The sequence below is a fragment of the Salmo salar genome, chromosome ssa14 (genome assembly GCF_905237065.1).
Source record: "Salmo salar chromosome ssa14, Ssal_v3.1, whole genome shotgun sequence".
Lineage (NCBI taxonomy): Eukaryota > Metazoa > Chordata > Actinopteri > Salmoniformes > Salmonidae > Salmo > Salmo salar.
This window is the reverse complement of record NC_059455.1, coordinates 89872119-89893120: the sequence shown is the minus strand read 5'-3', so window position 1 is coordinate 89893120 and position 21002 is coordinate 89872119. Positions and strand designations below refer to the sequence as shown.

The following is a 21002-nucleotide window of genomic DNA, read 5'->3' as shown; positions in this document are numbered from 1 at the left end:
GGGATGTTTTTCATCAGCAGGGACTGGGGAACTAGTCAGGATTGAGGGAAAGATGAACAGAGCAAAGTACAGAGATCCTTGATGAAAACCTGCTCCAGAGCGCTTAGGACCTCAGACTGGGGCGAAGGTTCACCTTCCAACAGGACAACGACCCTAAGCACACAGCCAAGACAATGCAGGAGTGGCTTCAGGACATGTCTCTGAATGTCCTTGAGTGGCCCAGCCAGAGCCCGGACTTGAACCTGATCGAACATATCTGAAGAGACCTGAAAATAGCTGTGCGGTGACGCTCCCAATCCAACCTGACAGAGCTTGAGAGGTTCTGCAGAGAAGAATGGGAGAAACTCCACAATACAGGTGTGCCAAGCTTGTAGCGTCATACCCCAAAATACTTGAGGCTGTAGTTGCTGCCAAAGGTGCTTCAACAAAGTACTGAGTAAAGAGTCTGCACTTTTGTAACTGTGATATTAACGTTTTGTGTTTTGAAGAAATTGTTGCCAATTTATAACACAGAACCCAAACCGGCTGTGCGCCATCGTGCATACATTTATTTTGTCCCCCTACACCATACACGATCACGACACGCAGGTTAAAATATCAAAACAAACTGAACCAATGACATTAATTTGGGGACAGGTTGAAAAGCATTAAACATTTATGGCAATTTAGCTAGTTAGCTTGCACTTACTAGCTAATTTGTCCTGGGATATAAACATTAGGTTATTTTATCTGAAATGCACAAGGTTCTCCGATAATTAATCCACACATAAAAACGGTCAACCGAATCATTTCTAGTCATCTTTCCTCCTTCCAGGCTTTTTCATCGTTTAACTTATATGGTGATCGGCATCTTAACTTTCATAGTATTACCACGACAACCGGCAATAGTTCATCTTTCAATCACCCACGTGGGTATAACCAATGAGGAGATGGCACGTGGGAACCTGCTTCAATAAACCAATGAGGAGATGGGAGAGGCAGGACTTGCAGCGTGATCTGCGTCAGAAATAGGAATGACTTCTATTTTAGCCCTTGGCAACGCAGATGCTCGTTGGCGCACGAGCAGTGTGGGTGCAATAATTGAATAAAATAGATTCCTACATTTATTTTGCAACGCTCGCGTCGTGTTGCTTTGTCATTATGGGGTATTGTGTGTAGAATATACCATTTTCATGGCAAGGTTGGTTCAATAGCTATTGATGAGGGTTTTATATTGGACTAACTTGACCTTGGTACTGAACCAAAAGTCGGGTAAACATTACTTTCCTCTGGATATTTTTCTAAACTTTCAAGCAGCTGAAGGACAAAGCGCAAGACAACAGGTAGAGCAAGTTTAAATGTAATTTTATTAAGCATTCTGGCCTAGTTTTAGGCTTTATATACCCATTTTAATTGTATATTACAGCCAGATTAATCAAATTATTGCATCACTTGCTACAAGCTGATGTTGACACAGGAGTGGAAAACCAATTCCCACATGGCATTCCTTGTGCTATGGCCCTACTGATATAGTCTTGTTGAATCAATGAGTAGTCTATGCTAGGAGTCATTCCTAGAACCCATATGCATGCACTAGCCTAATGTTGTACTGCCAGGAATTCTGAATACTTTTTAATTGAAGGCAGTGTATTTCACAGAGCATAAAGGCAGACCATCAGACCAGATGCTGTTGGAATCTAATAGGCATGTCTGGTGTCCCTCTGATTTCATATTAATGGAGATGAGAGAGGAACTAGTAAAGGACAAGAGGAAGCCTCTTCCTGAGAGGTTTTACAGACCCACAGAGAGAGGCATTACGAACACAAACTGAGGCATTAAACACAGAGTTTGTGTTCGTAACGCCTGAGGCATTAAACACACAGGCATTACAAACGGAGGTATTATAAATACACACAAACGGTGGTATTACAAACACAAATGGAGAAAGGCATTAAACACTCAGTTATTATAAATACACACACACACAGAGGCATTACAAACACACAAACGCAGCATGAGCATTATGTTTGCTTGATAAGGGTAGCCTTGTCTCATAGCTGTTAGTGCTGGAGTAGACCGCAACCATAGGAGTCCATGTGATGTCCTACAATAAATGAAGCTTCTCTGTTTGTTGCTCAAGAACAGAGCTAAACGGAGACCGACGTTCTGGAGCAGGTAAATGTTCCGCCCTGCTGTTTGGAGGCCTTGGTCGGCTGTGTAGAATGTCCTAACTTGACGACATGGTTGAGAAATGCAAAGCACATTTTCAGTGAAATCGAGCTTATCTAAACTGTGAGTGTTTTAGTCCAGACATTTAGGGAAAGTTCTAAGAGAACAAGTGTATTTTTCCTTGGATAAAAATAAACGAGGCTACATCCTGCAGGTGCATGTTCAGGCTATAGTGCACCATTACTGCTTTCTAATAACCATCTACCTACCTTGGTGCATGTTCAGGCTATAGTGCACCATTACTGCTTTATAATAACCATCTATCTACCTTGGTGCATGTTCAGGCTATAATGCACCATTACTGCATTCTAATAACCATCTATCTACCTTGGTGCATGTTCAGGCTATAGTGCACCATTACTGCATTCTAATAACCATCTACCTACCTTGGTGCATGTTCAGGCTATAGTGCACCATTACTGCATTCTAATAACCATCTACCTACCTTGGTGCATGTTCAGGCTATAGTGCACCATTACTGCATTCTAATAACCATCTATCTACCTTGGTGCATGTTCAGGCTATAGTGCACCATTACTGCATTCTAATAACCATCTACCTACCTTGGTGCATGTTCAGGCTATAGTGCACCATTACTGCATTCTAATAACCATCTACCTACCTTGGTGCATGTTCAGGCTATAGTGCACCATTACTGCATTCTAATAACCATCTATCTACCTTGGTGCATGTTCAGGCTATAGTGCACCATTACTGCATTCTAATAACCATCTACCTACCTTGGTGCATGTTCAGGCTATAGTGCACCATTACTGCATTCTAATAACAATCTATCTACCTTGAAATGCAAAGTGAGCGGGCTGTTCCACAGTCACTTTGATATTCTAGTCGGTAAACAAACCAAACACAGCCATGGGAAATCCTCCTGTAGTTACACCAGGTATTTGAACTAAGATTAAAATAAAAATTCACGCCTTGTTATTTCTTTGTTCCAGAGGTCGAGTAAAGAACAGCGACTTGAATCTCAGACGAGTTGAGCTGGGCCTCTCCTCTACGTCTAATAAAATGAGATTCACACACACACAGGGTCCAATTTGTTCTCAATCCTCCCCTGATTCTGAATATACCATTTTCATGGCATGGTTGGTTCAATAGCTATTGATGAGAGTTTTATATTGGACTAACTTGACCTTGGTACTGAACCAAAAGTCGGGTAAACGTTACTTTCCTCTGGATATTTTTCAAACATTTCAAGCAGCTGAAGGACAAAGAGAAAAGACAACAGGTAGAGCAAGTTTAAATGTAATTTTATTAAGCATTCTGGCCTAGGTTTAGGCTTTATATACCCATTTTAATTGTATATTACAGCCAGATTAACCTCTCTGGGCTAGGCGGGACGAATTCGTCCCACCTACGTAACAGCCAGTTGAATCCTGTGGCGCGATTTTCAAAACCTTTGAAATGCTATTACTTCAATTTCTCAAACATATGACTATTTTACAGATATTTAAAGACAAGACTCTCGTTAATCTAACCACACTGTCCGATTTCAAAAAGGCTTTACAACGAAAGCAAAACATTAGATTATGTCAGCAGAGTACCAAGCCAGAAATAATCAGACACCCATTTTTCAAGCTAGCATATAATGTCACAAAAACCCAGAAGACAGCTAAATGCAGCACTAACCTTTGATCTTCATCAGATGACAACCCTAGGACATTATGTTATACAATACATGCATGTTTTGTTCAATCAAGTTCATATTTATATCAAAAACCAGCTTTTTACATTAGCATGTGACGTTCAGAACTAGCATACCCCCCGCAAACTTCCGGCGAATTCACTAACAATTTATTAAATTACACACGATAAACGTTCACAAAAAGCATAACAATTATTTTAAGAATTATAGATACAGAACTCCTCTATGCACTCGATATGTCCGATTTTAAAATAGCTTTTTGGTGAAAGAATATTGCAATATTCTAAGTACATAGCCCAGGCATCACGGGCTAGCTATTTAGACACCCGGCAAGTTTAGCACTCACCGATATCAGGTTTACTATTATAAAAGTTTGATTACCTTTTGTTGTCTTCGTCAGAATGCACTCCCAGGACTGCTACTTCAATAACAAATGTTGGTTTGGTCCAAAATAATCCATCGTTATATCCGAATAGCGGCGTTTTGTTCGTGCGTCCCAGACACTATCTGAAATGGTAAATCAGGGTCGTGCGCATGGCGCAATTCGTGACAAAAAAAATTGAAATATTCCATTACCGTACTTCGAAGCATGTCAACCGCTGTTTAAAATCCATTTTTATGCCATTTTTCTCGTAAAAAAGCGATAATATTCCGACCGGGAATGTCCATTTAGCTAAACAGAGGAAAGTAAACAAAGCTTTCGGTCGACGCGGGCACGAGCCTGAGTCTCACAGTACTGTAACCAGCCACTACCCAAACGCGCTACTTTTTTTCAGCCAGAGCCTGCAAAGCCACGATTCAGCTTTTTACCGCCTTCTGAGACCCTATGGCAGCCGTAGGAAGTGTCACGGGACAGCTAAGATCCTCACTCTTCAATAAACAGAGACAAGAAGAACGACACCTTGTCAGACAGGCCACTTCCTGCATGAAACCTTCTCAGTTTTTTGCCTGCCAAATGAGTTCTGTTATACTCAGACACCATTCAAACAGTTTTAGAAACTTTAGGGTGTTTTCTATCCATATGTAATAAGTATATGCATATTCTAGTTACTGGGTAGGAGTGGTAACCAGATTAAATCGGGTACGTTTTTTATCCGGCGGTGTAAATACTGTCCCCTAGCCCTAACAGGTTAATCAAACTCTATTTTATCAATGTACCAATCGGGTTTCAGGAAGAAGCATAGCACAATTACAGCAGCCATGAAGGTTTTAAATGATATCACTGAAGCTCTTGACAAAAAACAGCATTGTCTCACTTTTTATTGATCTCTCTAAGGCTTTTGATACAGTTGATCATGTTATACTAAGGCAGAGATTGTCGAGTGTAGGTCTTTCAGTTCATGCAGTTGCATGGTTTGTTAACTATCTGTCTGATAGAACACAGTGCACTCAATTTGATGGGCTTAGGTCTGTTAAATTGTCTGTCTGTAGTGGTGTGCCCCAAGGCTCTGTACTTGGTCCTCTCTTATTCACTATTTATATAAATAATTTAGACAAAAATGTCCAAAATGCGCAACTTCATTTTTATGCTGATGATACTGTTATTTACTGTTGTGCCTCGTCTCTTACAAAAGCTTTCCAGAACTTGCAAACTGCTTTTTATACTGTTCAACATACCTTGTGTCAATTGAAGCTTATCCTCAATACTGACAACTAAACTAATGGTGTTTTCTAAAGCAAGAAATAGACCTCTGAACCTTTCACCTATTACTACCTGTCAGGGCAAGGAGATTGAGGTTGTAACCTCGTATAAATACCTTGGAATTTTGATTGATGATGGCCTCTTTTAATTTTTTTTTTTTTAATGCATATTCAACAACTTACAAGAAAATTGAAGCTGAAATTAGGATTTTATTTTAGGAATAAGGCTTGTTTTTCTTTTGAAGCCAGAAGGAGGCTAGTATCAGCTACATTTATGCCTTTACTAGACTATGGGGATATTTTATATATGAATGCTTCCGCTCAGTGTTTGAGATCAATTGACACCCTTTACCATGGCACTTTGAGATTTATTTTAAACTGCAAAACCCTTACGCACCACTGCACTTTGTATACCAGGGTTGGCTGGCCTTCTCTAGTCACTCGTAGGCTCAGTCACTGGTATACTTTTATTTACAAAGCCATTTTGGGTTTACTACCTTTTTTATTTGGTAATTTTTATTGTTCGGAAATGTGGTGGGTACTCTCTTCGTTCGCTGGACTTTATCCTGCTAACTGTTCCAAATGTCCGAACTGAATTTGGTAAAAGGGCTTTTATGTCCTCTGCACCATCGTCTTGGAACGCCTTACAAAATACTGTTAAACTGGAAGAACTTGTCCCGATTTGGTATTTTTAAATCACTGATGAATGATCTTGAGTCTGATTCCCTGACATGTCAATGTTTTTAATTTGCTGTTTTTGATTTTGTTATACTCTTGTGAATTCTATGGTTTTTACTAGATTACTTGTAGTTTTTCATGTTGTTTGTCTGTAATTTTTGTAATGACTTGGCGCTGCCTATCTTGGCCAGGACGCTGTTGAAAAAGAGATTTTAAATCTCAATGAGCCATTCCTGGTTAAATAAATAATCAAACTATTGCATCACTTGCTACAAGCTGATGTTGACACAGGAGTGGAAAACCAATCCCACATGGCATTCCTTGTGCTATGGCCCTACTGATATAGTCTTGTCGAATCAATGAGTAGTCTATGCTAGGAGTCATTCCTAGAACCCATATGCATGCACTAGCCTAATGTTGTACTGCCAGGAATTCTGAATACTTTTTAATTGAAGGCAGTGTATTTCACAGAGCATAAAGGCAGACCATCAGACCAGATGCTGTTGGAATCTAATAGGCATGTCTGGTGTCCCTCTGATTTCATATTAATGGAGATGAGAGAGGAACTAGTAAAGGACAAGAGGAAGCCTCTTCCTGAGAGGTTTTACAGACCCACAGAGAGGGGCATTACGAACACAAACTGAGGCATTAAACACAGAGTTTGTGTTCGTAACGCCTGAGGCATTAAACACACAGGCATTACAAACGGAGGTATTATAAATACACACAAATGGTGGTATTACAAACACAAATGGAGAAAGGCATTAAACACTCAGTTATTATAAATACACACACACACACAGAGGCATTACAAACACACAAACGCAGCATGAGCATTATGTTTGCTTGATAAGGGTAGCCTTGTCTCATAGCTGTTAGTGCTGGAGTAGACCGCAACCATAGGAGTCCATGTGATGTCCTACAATAAATGAAGCTTCTCTGTTTGTTGCTCAAGAACAGAGCTAAACGGAGACCGACGTTCTGGAGCAGGTAAATGTTCCGCCCTGCTGTTTGGAGGCCTTGCTCGGCTGTGTAGAATGTCCTAACTTGACGACATGGTTGAGAAATGCAAAGCACATTTTCAGTGAAATCGAGCTTATCTAAACTGTGAGTGTTTTAGTCCAGACATTTAGGGAAAGTTCTAAGAGAACAAGTGTATTTTTCCTTGGATAAAAATAAACGAGGCTACATCCTGCAGGTGCATGTTCAGGCTATAGTGCACCATTACTGCATTCTAATAACCATCTATCTACCTTGGTGCATGTTCAGGCTATAGTGCACCATTACTGCATTATAATAACCATCTACCTACCTTGGTGCATGTTCAGGCTATAGTGCACCATTACTGCATTCTAATAACCATCTACCTACCTTGGTGCATGTTCAGGCTATAGTGCACCATTACTGCATTATAATAACCATCTACCTACCTTGGTGCATGTTCAGGCTATAGTGCACCATTACTGCATTCTAATAACCATCTATCTACCTTGGTGCATGTTCAGGCTATAGTGCACCATTACTGCATTCTAATAACCATCTATCTACCTTGAAATGCAAAGTGAGCGGGCTGTTCCACAGTCACTTTGATATTCTAGTCGGTAAACAAACCAAACACAGCCATGGGAAATCCTCCCATAGTAACAACAGGGATTTGAACTAAGATGAAAATAAAAATTCATGCCTTGTTCTTTCTTTGTTCCAGAGGTCGAGTAAAGAACAGCGACTTGAATCTCAGACGAATTGAGCTGGGCCTCTCTACGTCATTTTATTTACACTTCAGAGAGCGGAGAAGAAGAGATTAAAGTCAGTGAGGTGAGTGTTCCAATAACAAAAGCCTTGTTCTGCATTCTTAGGCACCCACTACTTTGTTCCACTAGCCAGGCACAATGCCTGTTAGTGGGAAAACAGCCTGTCACTGGACCTTGCTGTAGCGTTACCAGCACTACTCCACTGTATCTGCTGGTTCTAAGATCTAAAGAAAAGACAGATGCCAAAGCTGGTCTGGTCTTTTTATATTCAGAACCACATTCCTATAAAGCTTAGAGGATCTAATGTTAAATACTGTTGAAGTTAATATGGCTACAGGTTCATCTGCCTCACCTAAAGCCCATTCTGGTGGGAAGCTGCTATAGACCACCAGGTGCTAACAATCACTATCTGGATAACATGTGACATGCTTGATAACGTATGTGATATCAACAGAGGTATATTTTCTGGGTGATTTAAATATTGACTGGCTTTCATCAGACTGCTCACTCAAGCGCTTCAAACTAACTAGAGCCTGCATCCTGGCTCAGGTTCAGTCAACCTACTGTACCAGGGTAGTTACAAACAGCACAGGAATGAAATCATCAACATGTATTCAACACATCTTTACTAATGCTGCAGAAATTAACTTGGTATTGTAGCCATATCTAGGAAAACCAAAGTTCCAAAGGCTGGGCGTAATATAGTGCATAAGAGGTCATACAATATGTTTTGAGGTGATTCCCATGTTGATCTAAAGAATATTTGTTAGTATGTAATGAGTGTGTAATGAGAAGCAACCAGATGCTGCACTTGACACATTTTATGAAATTGCTTATCCCGAGTTACTAATAAGCACGCACCCATTAAGAAAATGACTGTAAAACTGTTCAATCCCTACGGATTCATGAGAATTGAAAAATATTGTTGAGGGATGAGGCAAAAGGTATGACTAAACTGAATAAAAATAAGAAATTACACTGAAACAAAGAAATTATATTAAAAAGCTTTGGCCCACCTTAAATGAAATTTTGGGCAAAAAGGCAAACTCCGGTCCATCATTGATTGAATCAGATGGCTCGTTCATCACAAAACCCACTGATATTGCCAAATACTTAATTTTTTTAATTGGCAAGATTAGCAAACTTGGGCATGGCATGCCAGCAACAAACGCTGACGCTACACATCCAAGTATATCTGACTAAATTATGAAGGACAATCAAGCCACCGGGGTCTGCCAACTTGGATGGAAAGTTACTGAGGATAATAGCGAACGATATTGCCACTCCTATTTGCCACATCTTCAGTTTTAAGCCTACTAGAAGGTGTGTGCCTCAGGCCTGGAGGGAAGCAAACCTTATTCCCCTAAGAATAGTAAAGCCCCTTTACTGGCTGCAATAGCTGACCAAACAACCTGTTACCAACCCTCAGTAAACTTTAGGAAAAAATTGTTTGACCTGATACAATGCTATTTTATAGTAAACACATTGACCACAGACTTTCAGCACATTTATAGGGAAGGACATTCAACAAGCACAGCACTTACAGAATTGACTGATTTGACTGAGAGAAATTGATGAAAAAATATATTAATAATATTGGTGGGGGGGGGGGCTGTTTTGTTGGACTCCAGTGTGGCATTTGACATTATTGATCATAGTCTGCTGGGAAAACTTGTGTTATGGCTTTATATTGTGGATAAAGAGTTACCTGTCTAATAGAACACAGAGGGTGTTCTTTAATGGAAGCCTATCCAACATTATCCAGGTAGAATCAGGAATTCCCCAGGGCAGCTGTATAGGCCACTTATAATTTTCAATCTTTACTAACAACATGCCACTGGCCTTGAGTAAAGCCAGTGTGTCTATGTATGTGGATGACTCAACACTATACACGTCAGCTACTACAGCGAGTGAAATTACTGCAACACTTACAGTGAGGGGGAAAAAGTATTTGATCCCCTGCTGATTTTGTACGTTTGATCATTTCTTTGTCAGTGGGCAATCTATAATTTTAATGCTAGGTTAATTTGAACAGTGAGAGACAGAATAACAACAATACAATCCAGAAAAACGCATGTCAAAAATGTTATACATTTATTTGCATTTTAATGAGGGAAATAAGTATTTGACCCCCTCTCAATCAGAAAGATTTCTGGCTCCCAGGTGTATTTTATACAGGTAACGAGCTGAGATTAGGAGCACACTCTTAAAGGGAGTGCTCCTAATCTCAGCTTGTTACCTGTATAAAAGACACCTGTCCACAGAAGCAATCAATCAATCAGATTCCAAACTCTCCACCATGGCCAAGACCAAAGAGCTCTCCAAGGATGTCAGGGACAAGATTGTAGACCTACACAAGGCTGGAATGGGCTACAAGACCATCGCCAAGCAGCTTGGTGAGAAGGTGACAACAGTGGGTGCGATTATTCGCAAATGGAAGAAACACAAAAGAACTGTCAGTCTCCCTCGGCCTGGGGCTCCATGCAAGATCTCACCTCGTGCAGTTGCAATGATCATGAGAAAGGTGAGGAATCAGCCCTGAACTACATGGGAGGATCTTGTCAATGATCTCAAGGCAGCTGGGACCATAGTCACCAAGAAAACAATTGGTAACACACTACGCCGTGAAGGACTGAAATCCTGCAGCGCCCGCAAGGTCCCCCTGCTCAAGAAAGCACATATACATGCCTGTCTGAAGTTTGCCAATGAATATCTGAATGATTCAGAGGACAACTGGGTGAAAGTGTTGTGGTCAGATGAGACCAAAATGGAGCTCTTTGGCGTCAACTCAACTCACCGTGTTTGGAGGAGGAATGCTGCCTATGACCCCAAGAACACCATCCCCACCGTCAAACATGGAGGTGGAAACATTATGCTTTGGGGGTGTTTTTCTGCTAAGGGGACAGGACAACTTCACCGCATCAAAGGGACGATGGACGGGGCCATGTACCGTCAAATCTTGGGTGAGAACCTCCTTCCCTCAGCCAGGGCATTGAAAATGGGTCGTGGATGGGCATTCCATTATGACAATGACCCAAAACACACGGCCAAGGCAACAAAGGAGTGGCTCAAGAAGAAGCACATTAAGGTCCTGGAGTGGCCTAGCCAGTCTCCAGACCTTAATCCCATAGAAAATCTGTGGAGGGAGCTGAAGGTTCGAGTTTCCAAACGTCAGCCTCAACCTTAACTTGGAGAAGATCTGCAAAGAGGAGTGGGACAAAATCCCTCCTGAGATGTGTGCAAACCTGGTGGCCAACTACAAGAAACGTCTGACCTCTGTGATTGCCAACAAGGGTTTTGCCACCAAGTCATGTTTTGCAGAGGGGTCAAATACTTATTTCCCTCATTAAAATGCAAATCAATTTATAACATTTTTTGTTGCTATTCTGTCTCACTGTTCAAATAAACCTAACATTAAAATTAGACTGATCATTTCTTTGTCAGTGGGCAAACATACAAAATCAGCAGGGGATCAAATACTTTTTTCCCTTACTATAACAAAGAGCTGCAGTTAGTTTCGGAATGGGTGGCAAGGAATACATTTGTCCTAAATTATTTCTAAAACTAAAAGCATTGTATTTGGGACAATTCACTAAACCCTATACCTCAACTAAATCCTTGTAATAAATAATGTGGAAATTGAGCAAGTTGAGGTGACTAAACTACTTGGAATAACCCTGGATTGTAAACTGTCATGGTCAAAACATATTGATACAACGGTAGCTAAGATGGGGACAAGTCTGTCTATAATAAAGCGTTACTCTGCCTTCTTAACAACACTATCAACAAGCCAGGTCCTACAGGCCCTAGTTTTGTCACACCTGGACTACTGTTCAGTCATGTGGTCAGGTGCCACAAAGAGGGACTGAGGAAAATTGCAGTTGCCTCAGAAAAGGGCAGCACACTAATAATATGCATGTCAATCTCTCCAGGCTCAAAGTGGAGGAGAGATTGACTTCATCACTAGTTGTATTTGTGAGAGGTATTGACATGTTGAATGCACAGAGTTGGTCTGTTTTTAAACTATTGGCACATTGCTCAGACACGCATGCATGACAGGCCACCAGAAGTCTCTTCAGTCCCCAAGTCCAGAACAGACTACGGGAGGAGCACAGTACTACGTAGTCATGACTACATGGAACTCTATTCCACATCAAGTAGCTCATACAAGCAGAAAAATTCGATTAAAAATGCACCGTACAGCAGGGACTGTGACGCAACACAAACAGGCACAGACAGATGCATACAAACGCACTATACATACACGTACACATGGATTTTGTTGTAGTAGAGGCCTGAGGTCACACGCTTATTAATCTGTTGTGAATGTATTGTAATATCTTAAATTCTATAACTGCCTTACTTTTCCTGGGTCCAGCAAAATTAGCTGCTACCTTGGCTAATGGAGATCCATAATAAATACAAATACCGTAATTTCCGGACTATTAAGCGCACCTGAATATAAGCCTGAATAAAAAACCTGAATATTATTTTGAACATAAATAAGCTGCACATGTCTATAAGCCACAGGTGCCTAACGGTACATTGAAACAAATGAACTTTACACAGGCTTTAACGAAACACGGCTTGTAACAAAAATAAATAGGCTTTAACGAAACACGGCTTGTAACAAAAATAAATAGGCTTTAACGAAACACGGCTTGTAACAAAAAATACAAAATTAGCAGTAAGCTTTAGTTGTCTTTTTTCACTGAGTCAATTCCTCACGCTGCTGTTTCCAACGTCTTATCATCGACTCATTAAGACCAAGCTCCCGTGCAGCAGCTCTATTTCCTTTTCCAACAGCCAGATCAATTGCCTTCAACTTGAAAGCTGCATCATATGCATTTCTCCGTGTCTTTGCCATGATGAGGGTGACAAAATGACTACCGTAATCAGAATGATGGGAAGTTTGAGAGCGCTCGATTTAATTTAAACAGTAAACAAAAAAGTTGTTTGACCTTAACCCGTTCGGCAATTTCATTGGACTAATGAAAGCTTCATGCCGGAAAAAAAGTGAGCACGTCACAGAATGTGTTTTTTGTAGAAAAAGTAATTGAAAGCGGGAAAAATCCATAGTTCAAGTGAAGGTCAAGCAAATCATAGAGAAAGCAAACTATTGCAGTCATCTCTGATGGGTGGTCAAATGTTTGTGGGCAAGGAATAATTAACTACATCTCCATGACCTTGGACCACAGAAGGTATTTGCACTGGTGACGGACAATGCTGCGAACAATGCTGAGAACATGAAGGCTGCTTGGTCTAAAGTGGAATAGTCTGCATTGAATCTGCTCCTCAAGGACATCATGGCACTGAAAACAATGGATACACTCAACAAGAGAGCCATAGCAGCAATCTACCTCACCAAGCAAAGTGAAAAGAATAAGAACACCACATTGAAGCTGCCCAGCAACACCCATTGGGGTGGTGTTGTCATCATGTTTGACAGTCTCCTGGAGGGGAAGGAGTCTCTCCAATAAATGGCCGTATCACAGTCTGCCGATATGGACAGCCCCATCGAGGATCCTCCTGGATGATTTTGGGAGAGTGTGGTAAGCAGCCTGAAACTCCTGCTACAGGTTTCAGTAGCCATTGCACGGATTGAGGGAGACAATGCCATCCTGTCTGATGTTCAGACTCCGCTTGCAGATGTAAGAGAAGAAATCAGTTCTGATATATTTCAGAATTGCAGTTTCTTCTGCTTGGAGCAACAGTGAAGTGGGCAGCACTTCACTGTTGCTCCAAGCAGAAGTGGGCAGCACTTCACTGTTGCTCCAAGCAGAGGAAACGGCAGTTCTGAAATACATCAAAAAGCGTGAAGACTTCTGCCTGAAGCCCATACATGCCGCAGCGTCCATGTTGGACCCCAAGTATGCTGGCAAGAGCATCCTGTCTGGTACGTTTTTTTGGAGATGCGATGGATTCAATATTCCCTTTTGTTGTTCAGTGACATCATCCCATGTGAAGAGTCAAGTCATTTAATTAAAGTTCAATTTGTAACTAAATTGTTTTTTAAAAATGTCTATGGAAGGATTTAATCATTTGCAATTATGTATACTTATGATAAGGTTTATGTGTCTGTCTCCATATGATATGGTAAATAAACTCAGCCAAAAAAGAAACGCCCCCTCAATGTCAATTGCGTTTATTTTCAGCAAACTTAACATGTGTAAATATTTGTATCAACATAAGATTCAACAACTGAGACATAAAGTGAACAAGTTCCACAGACTAACAGAAATGGAATAATGTGTGCCTGAACAAAGGGGGGGTCAAAATCAAAAGTAACAGTCAGTATCTGGTGTGGCCACCAGCTGCATTAAGTACTGCAGTGCATCTCCTCATCATGGACTGCACCAGATTTGCCAGTTCTTGCTGTTAGATGTTACCCCACTCTTCTACCAAGGCAAATGCAAGTTCCTAGACATTTCTGGGGGGAATGGCCCTCACCCTCTGATCCAACAGGTCCCAGACGTGCTCAATGGGAATGAGATCCTGGCTCTTCGCTGGCTATGGCAGACCACTGACATTCCTGTCTTGCAGGAAATCATGCACAGAACGAGCAGTATGGCTGGTGGCATTGTCATGCTGGAGGGTCATGTCAGGATGAGCCTGCAGGAAGGGTACCACATGAGGGAGGAGTATGTCTTCCCTGTAACACACAGCGTTAAGTTTGCCTGCAATGACGACAAGCTCAGTCCGATGATGCTGTGACACACCCCTCGGATCATGACGGACCCTCCACCTCCAAATTGATCCCGCTCCAGAGTACAGGCCTCGGTGAAACGCTCATTCCTTTGACGATAAACGCGAATCTGACCACCACCCCTGGTGAGACAAAACCATGACTCGTCAGTGAAGAGCACTTTTTGTCAGTCCTATCTGGTCCAGCGACGGTGGGTTTGTTCCCATAGGTGACGTTGTTGCCGGTGATGTCTGGTGAGGACCTGCCTTACAACAGGCCTACAAGCCATCGGTCCAGCCTCTGTCCGCAATAGGCTGAGAGTCTGAGCACTGATGGAGGGATTGTGCGTTCCTGGTGTAACTCGGGTAGTTGATGTTGCCATCCTGTACCTGTCCCGCAGGTGTGATGTTCGGATGTACCGATCCTGTGCAGGTGTTACACGTGGTCTGCCACTGCGAGGACGATCTGCTGTCCATCCAGTCTCCCTGTAGCGCTGTCTTAGGCGTCTCACAGTATGGACATTGCAATTTATTGCCCTGGCCACATCTGCAGTCCTCATGCCTCCTTGCAGCATGCCTAAGACACGTTCACGCAGATGAGCAGGGACCTTGGGCATCTTTCTTTTGGTGTTTTTCAGAGTCAGTAGAAAGGCCTCTTTAGTGTCCTAAGTTTTCATAACTGTGACCTTAATTGCCTACCGTCAGTAAGCTGTTAGTATCTTAACGACCGTTCCACAGGTGCATGTTCATTAATTATGGTTAATTGAACAAGCATGGGAAACAGTGTTTAAACCCTTTACATTGAAGATCTGTGAAGTTATTTGGATTTTTACGAGTTATCTTTGAAAGACAGGGTCCTGAAAAAGGGACGCTTCTTTTTTTGCTGAGTTTAAATCCAATGCAAAAACCATCCTACATTTTAAATTGTATTAATTTGCATATATTTCCGTTAATTCCCACGGTAAGTTTCCACCTCTGAATATTCCCCAAAAATGTGCAACCCTAGTTATCTGCGATATCTACTGCAGCCCTCATCCTCCACATACAACACCCTTTCTGCCAGTCACATTCTGTTAAAGGTCCCCAAAGCAAACACATCCCTGGGTCGCTCGTCTTTTCAGTTCGCTGCAGCTGGCGACTGGAACGAGCTGCAACAAACACTTACTGACAGTTGTGGCTGCTTTGCGTGATGTTGTCTCTACCTTCTTGCCTTTGTGCTATTGTCTGTGCCCAATGTTTGTAACCGGTTTTGTGCTGCTACCATGTGTTGCTCCCATGCTGTGTTGTCTTAGGTCTCTCTTTATGTGGTGCTGTCTCTCTTGTCATGATGTATGTTTTTGTCCTATATTTTGAATACCCGTCCCCGCAGGAGGCCTTTTTGTAGGCCGTCATTGTAAATAAGAATTTGTTGTTAACTATTCATTTAACTAGGCAAGTCAGTTATCACCTACATGTTTAGCTAGGTATTCTAGTGTCTATCCCTCAAATGCTGCAGTGTTTACACTTACCTAATAAAATCTGTTGCCTGAAGCCTAACAGTTTCGCATCGCAAGTTATATTGTCTTGCCTCCTGCGCTAACATTTTACTGTCCTAATTTCTCTACAGCCTTGTTGTGTCCAGCTGATTTTAAAGACCACATGATGACCATCCGTTGAGAGCGTAAGACGACGTGACGTGCTGCTCCCTCTGTACCTGTCTCCAGCCCTGCCTCCACCCCACCCGAACCATCACCATGGGGATTAAGAAAGACGCCGACACCTTGTCGACTGGCTCCATGCGTTTGAAGAAGGAGATCTCCCTGCTCCACGGGGTCTGCCTCATCGTGGGCAACATGATCGGCTCGGGCATCTTCGTGTCTCCCAAAGGGGTTCTCCTCTACACAGGCTCCTTCGGCCTGTCACTAGTGGTGTGGGCCATCGGCGGGGTCTTCTCCGTGTTCGGGGCTCTGTGCTACGCCGAGCTGGGAACCACCATCCACAAGTCTGGGGCCAGTTACGCATATATCCTGGAGTCCTTTGGAGGCTTTCTGGCTTTTATTAGGTCAGGTTCCCCCTTATTCCACTTTTATATTTGTATAGGTTTCTCTCATTGACATAATCTATTACATGGAAAGTGATTTGAGCAACTATAAAAGTTCTATACAAATCCTTATTTATTCTCAATTTTAATTTCTTCTTGTTTTTAATTATCAGGCTGTGGACGTCCCTGATGATCGTGGAGCCAGCCTGCCAGGCTGTCATAGCCCTCACCTTCTCCAATTACCTGGTGCAGCCCTTCTACCCCACCTGCACAGCCCCCTACGATGCTGTGAGACTCATAGCAGCAGCCATCATCGGTAAGATGAGCTGAGCTCACTACTTTTCCTCCCTCTGCCTGTTTTGAAATGCGGAGATACTATCTGAACTTGTCCAGTAAGAACACAGATTTACGTTCTCTGTTGCAAAATGTTTTTCTACTTCGTGCTACTGAACTCAACCCAGAAGTTTGATATCACTTCTCCATTTATTTTGATGTCTGTCCTCCTAATGCTTACATGCCTTGCAGGTGCACCTGTGTGTTTACTTAGTTGTTGCTTTCATATCCTGTGTCATCTCTGTGGTTGCCAGGGGGGATATAAATGTGCGTGAGTTTGTGTTCAGTTGGAGCCCCTCAAGGTCCGATATGAGTTTGTCTGACAAACACGGAGAAAGCTCAGAGAAAGCATTCTGTTGAGTCAGGCAGATGGAACAGAACAAGCTAAAGCAGCCTGACGTGGCCTTTAGTTGAATCCCCTCAGGAATTCGGCCATATTGTCAGTACTCTGTCTCCCCAGTGCCCATAGAGAGAAATTCACATTCAAACACGTTCCTTCCTTCATCAATGAAGGTCTATGCTGAGGCAACCTGCCATCCTATTATAGTGGACTGAAAACCTACTCTTCTGTATTTATCCTTTGTGTTTTATGGAAATATAGTTGCTATACTAAAGGTTAGAATTCGTTTTGGGGATTTTGAGTGTATATTGTAATGGTATATGCTAGGCATTGGTGACAGGTTTCAGAGAAGGCCTGAGTGTAACAGTACCCTATATGTCAAAGAATCCATGTTGCCAAAACACAGGACTTGTACATAAATGCCACCGGCCATAACAACAGCAGGATTGTCTTGTCATGGAAGCATTTGGTTGTCGTGTGAAACCATTGTAGAAATTCTCCCTGAAGCATCAAACTCTGACCAGCAACATTGGGTCCTTGTTCAAACCCTTGATTAATTTCCGATGTAACTATTGGCACACAACCGGTAATCTCTTGATCATAGTACACTGTAGGCCACAGGAGGCTGCTGAGGGGAGAACGGCGCAAATGGAATGGTGTCAAACACCTGGAAACCATGACGTATTTCATACCATTCCACCTATTACCACCAGACCGTCCTCCCCAATTAAGGTACCACCAACCTCCTGTGCTGTAAGCCGTCTTAACATGAGTAAAATATGTGGCGTAAGGTCAGCCTCTCCTCACATCGAATTTGCAAATGTTCTGTTTACACTGTCCTTCCATTAACCTTGGATGTGGTGTGGCCAAGGCCACATTCCTGCTTCGTGTGTGCATGCATGCAGCTATTAACATACCACAGTATAGAACAGGGGTATTCAACTCCGACCCTACGAGGTCCAGAGCCTGCTGCTTTTCTGGTCTACCTGATGATAATTAATTATCCACACCTGGTGTCCCAGGTCTAAATCAGTCCCTGATTTAGCGGGAAACAATGACGTTTGAGAAACCCTAGACCAACATGATAAGGATGGCTATTAAAAACTTTAAAATACAGCAAGAGGCTTCAGGCTTATTTTCCTTTCTGGCATGACCATGTAAGTCCATACACCTCTCCACTGGGACCAGAGTACATACCAGTGGAGAGGAAATTGAGTCAAATCAATCTCTCTGCCTGCAGGTGCACACTGTCCTGCAGTTATTTGATGCGGATTACTTTACATGATGGAGAGAGGCCTGTCCTCCTGGACTGTAATGTTATCAACTCTCTCTGTAGTGGATAGAGATGGGTTTATCAGACACTCTATCTGGAATCATTCCTAAGCCATTAGCCTTATCAGACTTGTACTCTGCTTTATTGGTAGCATTTCTAGTTCCACTAGCTAGGCTGGCTTTATCAGGTCTGAATCTCTATCCATTTCTAGTTCCACTAGCTAGGCTGGCTTTATCAGGTCTGAATCTCTATCCATTTCTAGTTCCACTAGCTAGGCTGGCTTTATCAGGTCTGAATCTCTATCCATTTCTAGTTCCACTAGCTAGGCTGGCTTTATCAGGTCTGAATCTCTATCCATTTCTAGTTCCACTAGCTAGGCTGGCTTTATCAGGTCTGAATCTCTATCCATTTCTAGTTCCACTAGCTAGGCTGGCTTTATCAGGTCTGAATCTCTATCCATTTCTAGTTCCACTAGCTAGGCTGGCTTTATCAGGTCTGAATCTCTATCCATTTCTAGTTCCACTAGCTAGGCTGGCTTTATCAGGTCTGAATCTCTATCCATTTCTAGTTCCACTAGCTTGGTGAGTCAGCATGTTGTTGTACTCATGGCTAACTGATTTTTAACCAGGATTGCCAAGGTCAATTTCAGGTGTTCTCTATACCTGAGGACTCCGCTGTCAAACACACACTGATCTCTCCTCCTCCTCCTAGGTCTCCTGACGTGTGTGAACTGTATGAAGGTGAAGTGGGGGGCCATCCTGCAGGTGGTCTCTACAGTAGCTAAGGTCCTGGCTCTCATCGTCATCATCATCGCTGGGATGGTCAAGCTGGGACAAGGTATGTTCCCTGGGGATGCACCAGTGTAACTATGATAATGTCCTGATGCATTGTCAAGATTGAGCTTTACTTGCTAACCGGTCATATGGCACAGTAAAGAGAATAGTACCACTGGAAAATAGCTAGTCTGTATAGCCCAATTCTATTTAAGTGATAATGCCCGAGAAGCCGGTGTTTGGAGGATATATTGTCACTAGTGATGCACCGATATGATATTTTTGCCAATACGATATCTGATATTTTCCTTGCCAAAAGAAATGATACCGATAACTAGGGTTGCAAAATTCTGGGAACTTTCAATAAATTCCCTGGTTTTCCAGAAATCCTGTTTGGAGAATTCTGGATTTCCTGCTTATTCTGGGAACTCTCCAACCGGGACTTCGGGAAAAAACAGGGAATTTATTGAAAGTTCTCGGAATTTTGCAACCTTACCGATAACCGATATTTAACATTTTTTGCAGCCTTTTAAGCATTCTAGTACAGTTAAATAGTTAACACACACACGGATGCAGCGGTTTAAGGCACTGCATCTCAGTGCAAGAGGCGTCACTACAGTCCCTGGTTTGAATCCCGGCTGTATCACATCCGGCCGTGATTGGGAGCCCCATAGGGCGGCACACAATTGGCCCAGTGTCGTCCGGGTTTGGCCGGGATAGGCTGTCATTGTAAATAAGAATTTGATCTTAACCTGTTGGGGATAGGGGGCAGTATTTACACGGCCGGATAAAAAAACATACCCGATTTAATCTGGTTACTACTCCTGCCCAGTAACTAGAATATGCATATAATTATTGGCTTTGGATAGAAAACACCCTAAAGTTTCTAAAACTGTTTGAATGGTGTCTGTGAGTATAACAGAACTCATATGGCAGGCAAAAACCTGAGAAGATTCCTTACAGGAAGTGGCCAGTCTAACAAGTTCTTGTTAATCTTGGCTCTGTTTATTGAAGACTGAGGATCTTTGCTGTAACGTGACACTTCCTACGGCTCCCATAGGCTCTCAGAACCCGGGAAAAAGCTGAATGATATCGAGGCAGCCCCTGGCTGAAACACATTAGCGCGTTTGGATAGTGGCCTGTCAGAGGACCATCAGACTGGGGCTCGTGCACGAGGGCACGAGACGTTTTTATTTTCTCTCTCTTTGAACGTAAACACGCTTTCCCGGTTGGAATATTATCGCTTTTTTATGAGAAAAATGGCATAAAAATTGATTTTAAACAGCGGTTGACATGCTTCGAAGTACGGTAATGGAATATTTAGAATTTTTTTTGTCACGAAATGCGTCGTGCTCGTCACCCTTCTTTACCATTCGGATAGTGTCTTGAACGCACGAACAAAACGCCGCTATTTGGATATAACTATGGATTATTTGGGACCAAACCAACATTTGTTATTGAAGTAGAAGTCCTGGGAGTGCATTCTGACGAAGAACAGCAAAGGGAATAACATTTTTCTTATAGTAAATCTGACTTTGGTGAGTGCTAAACTTGCTGGGTGTCTAAATAGCTAGCCCTGTGATGCCGGGCTATCTACTGAGAATTTTGCAAAATGTGCTTTCACCGAAAAGTTATTTT

At 42.3% G+C, this 21002-nt stretch overlaps 1 protein-coding gene across 1 annotated transcript in view; it reads left to right on the top strand.

The window, feature by feature from the left end:
- si:dkeyp-120h9.1 (Y+L amino acid transporter 2-like) overlaps window positions 1-21002 on the top strand; it is a 33148-nt gene that overhangs the window by 3134 nt on the left and 9012 nt on the right. The window contains exons 2-5 of the mRNA XM_014143004.2: window positions 7896-8005; window positions 16232-16666; window positions 16819-16961; window positions 19303-19428. Of these exons, the coding sequence (XP_013998479.1) occupies window positions 16359-16666; window positions 16819-16961; window positions 19303-19428 (577 nt within the window). The 5' untranslated portion in view covers window positions 7896-8005; window positions 16232-16358. The remainder of the gene's footprint in view (window positions 1-7895; window positions 8006-16231; window positions 16667-16818; window positions 16962-19302; window positions 19429-21002) is intronic.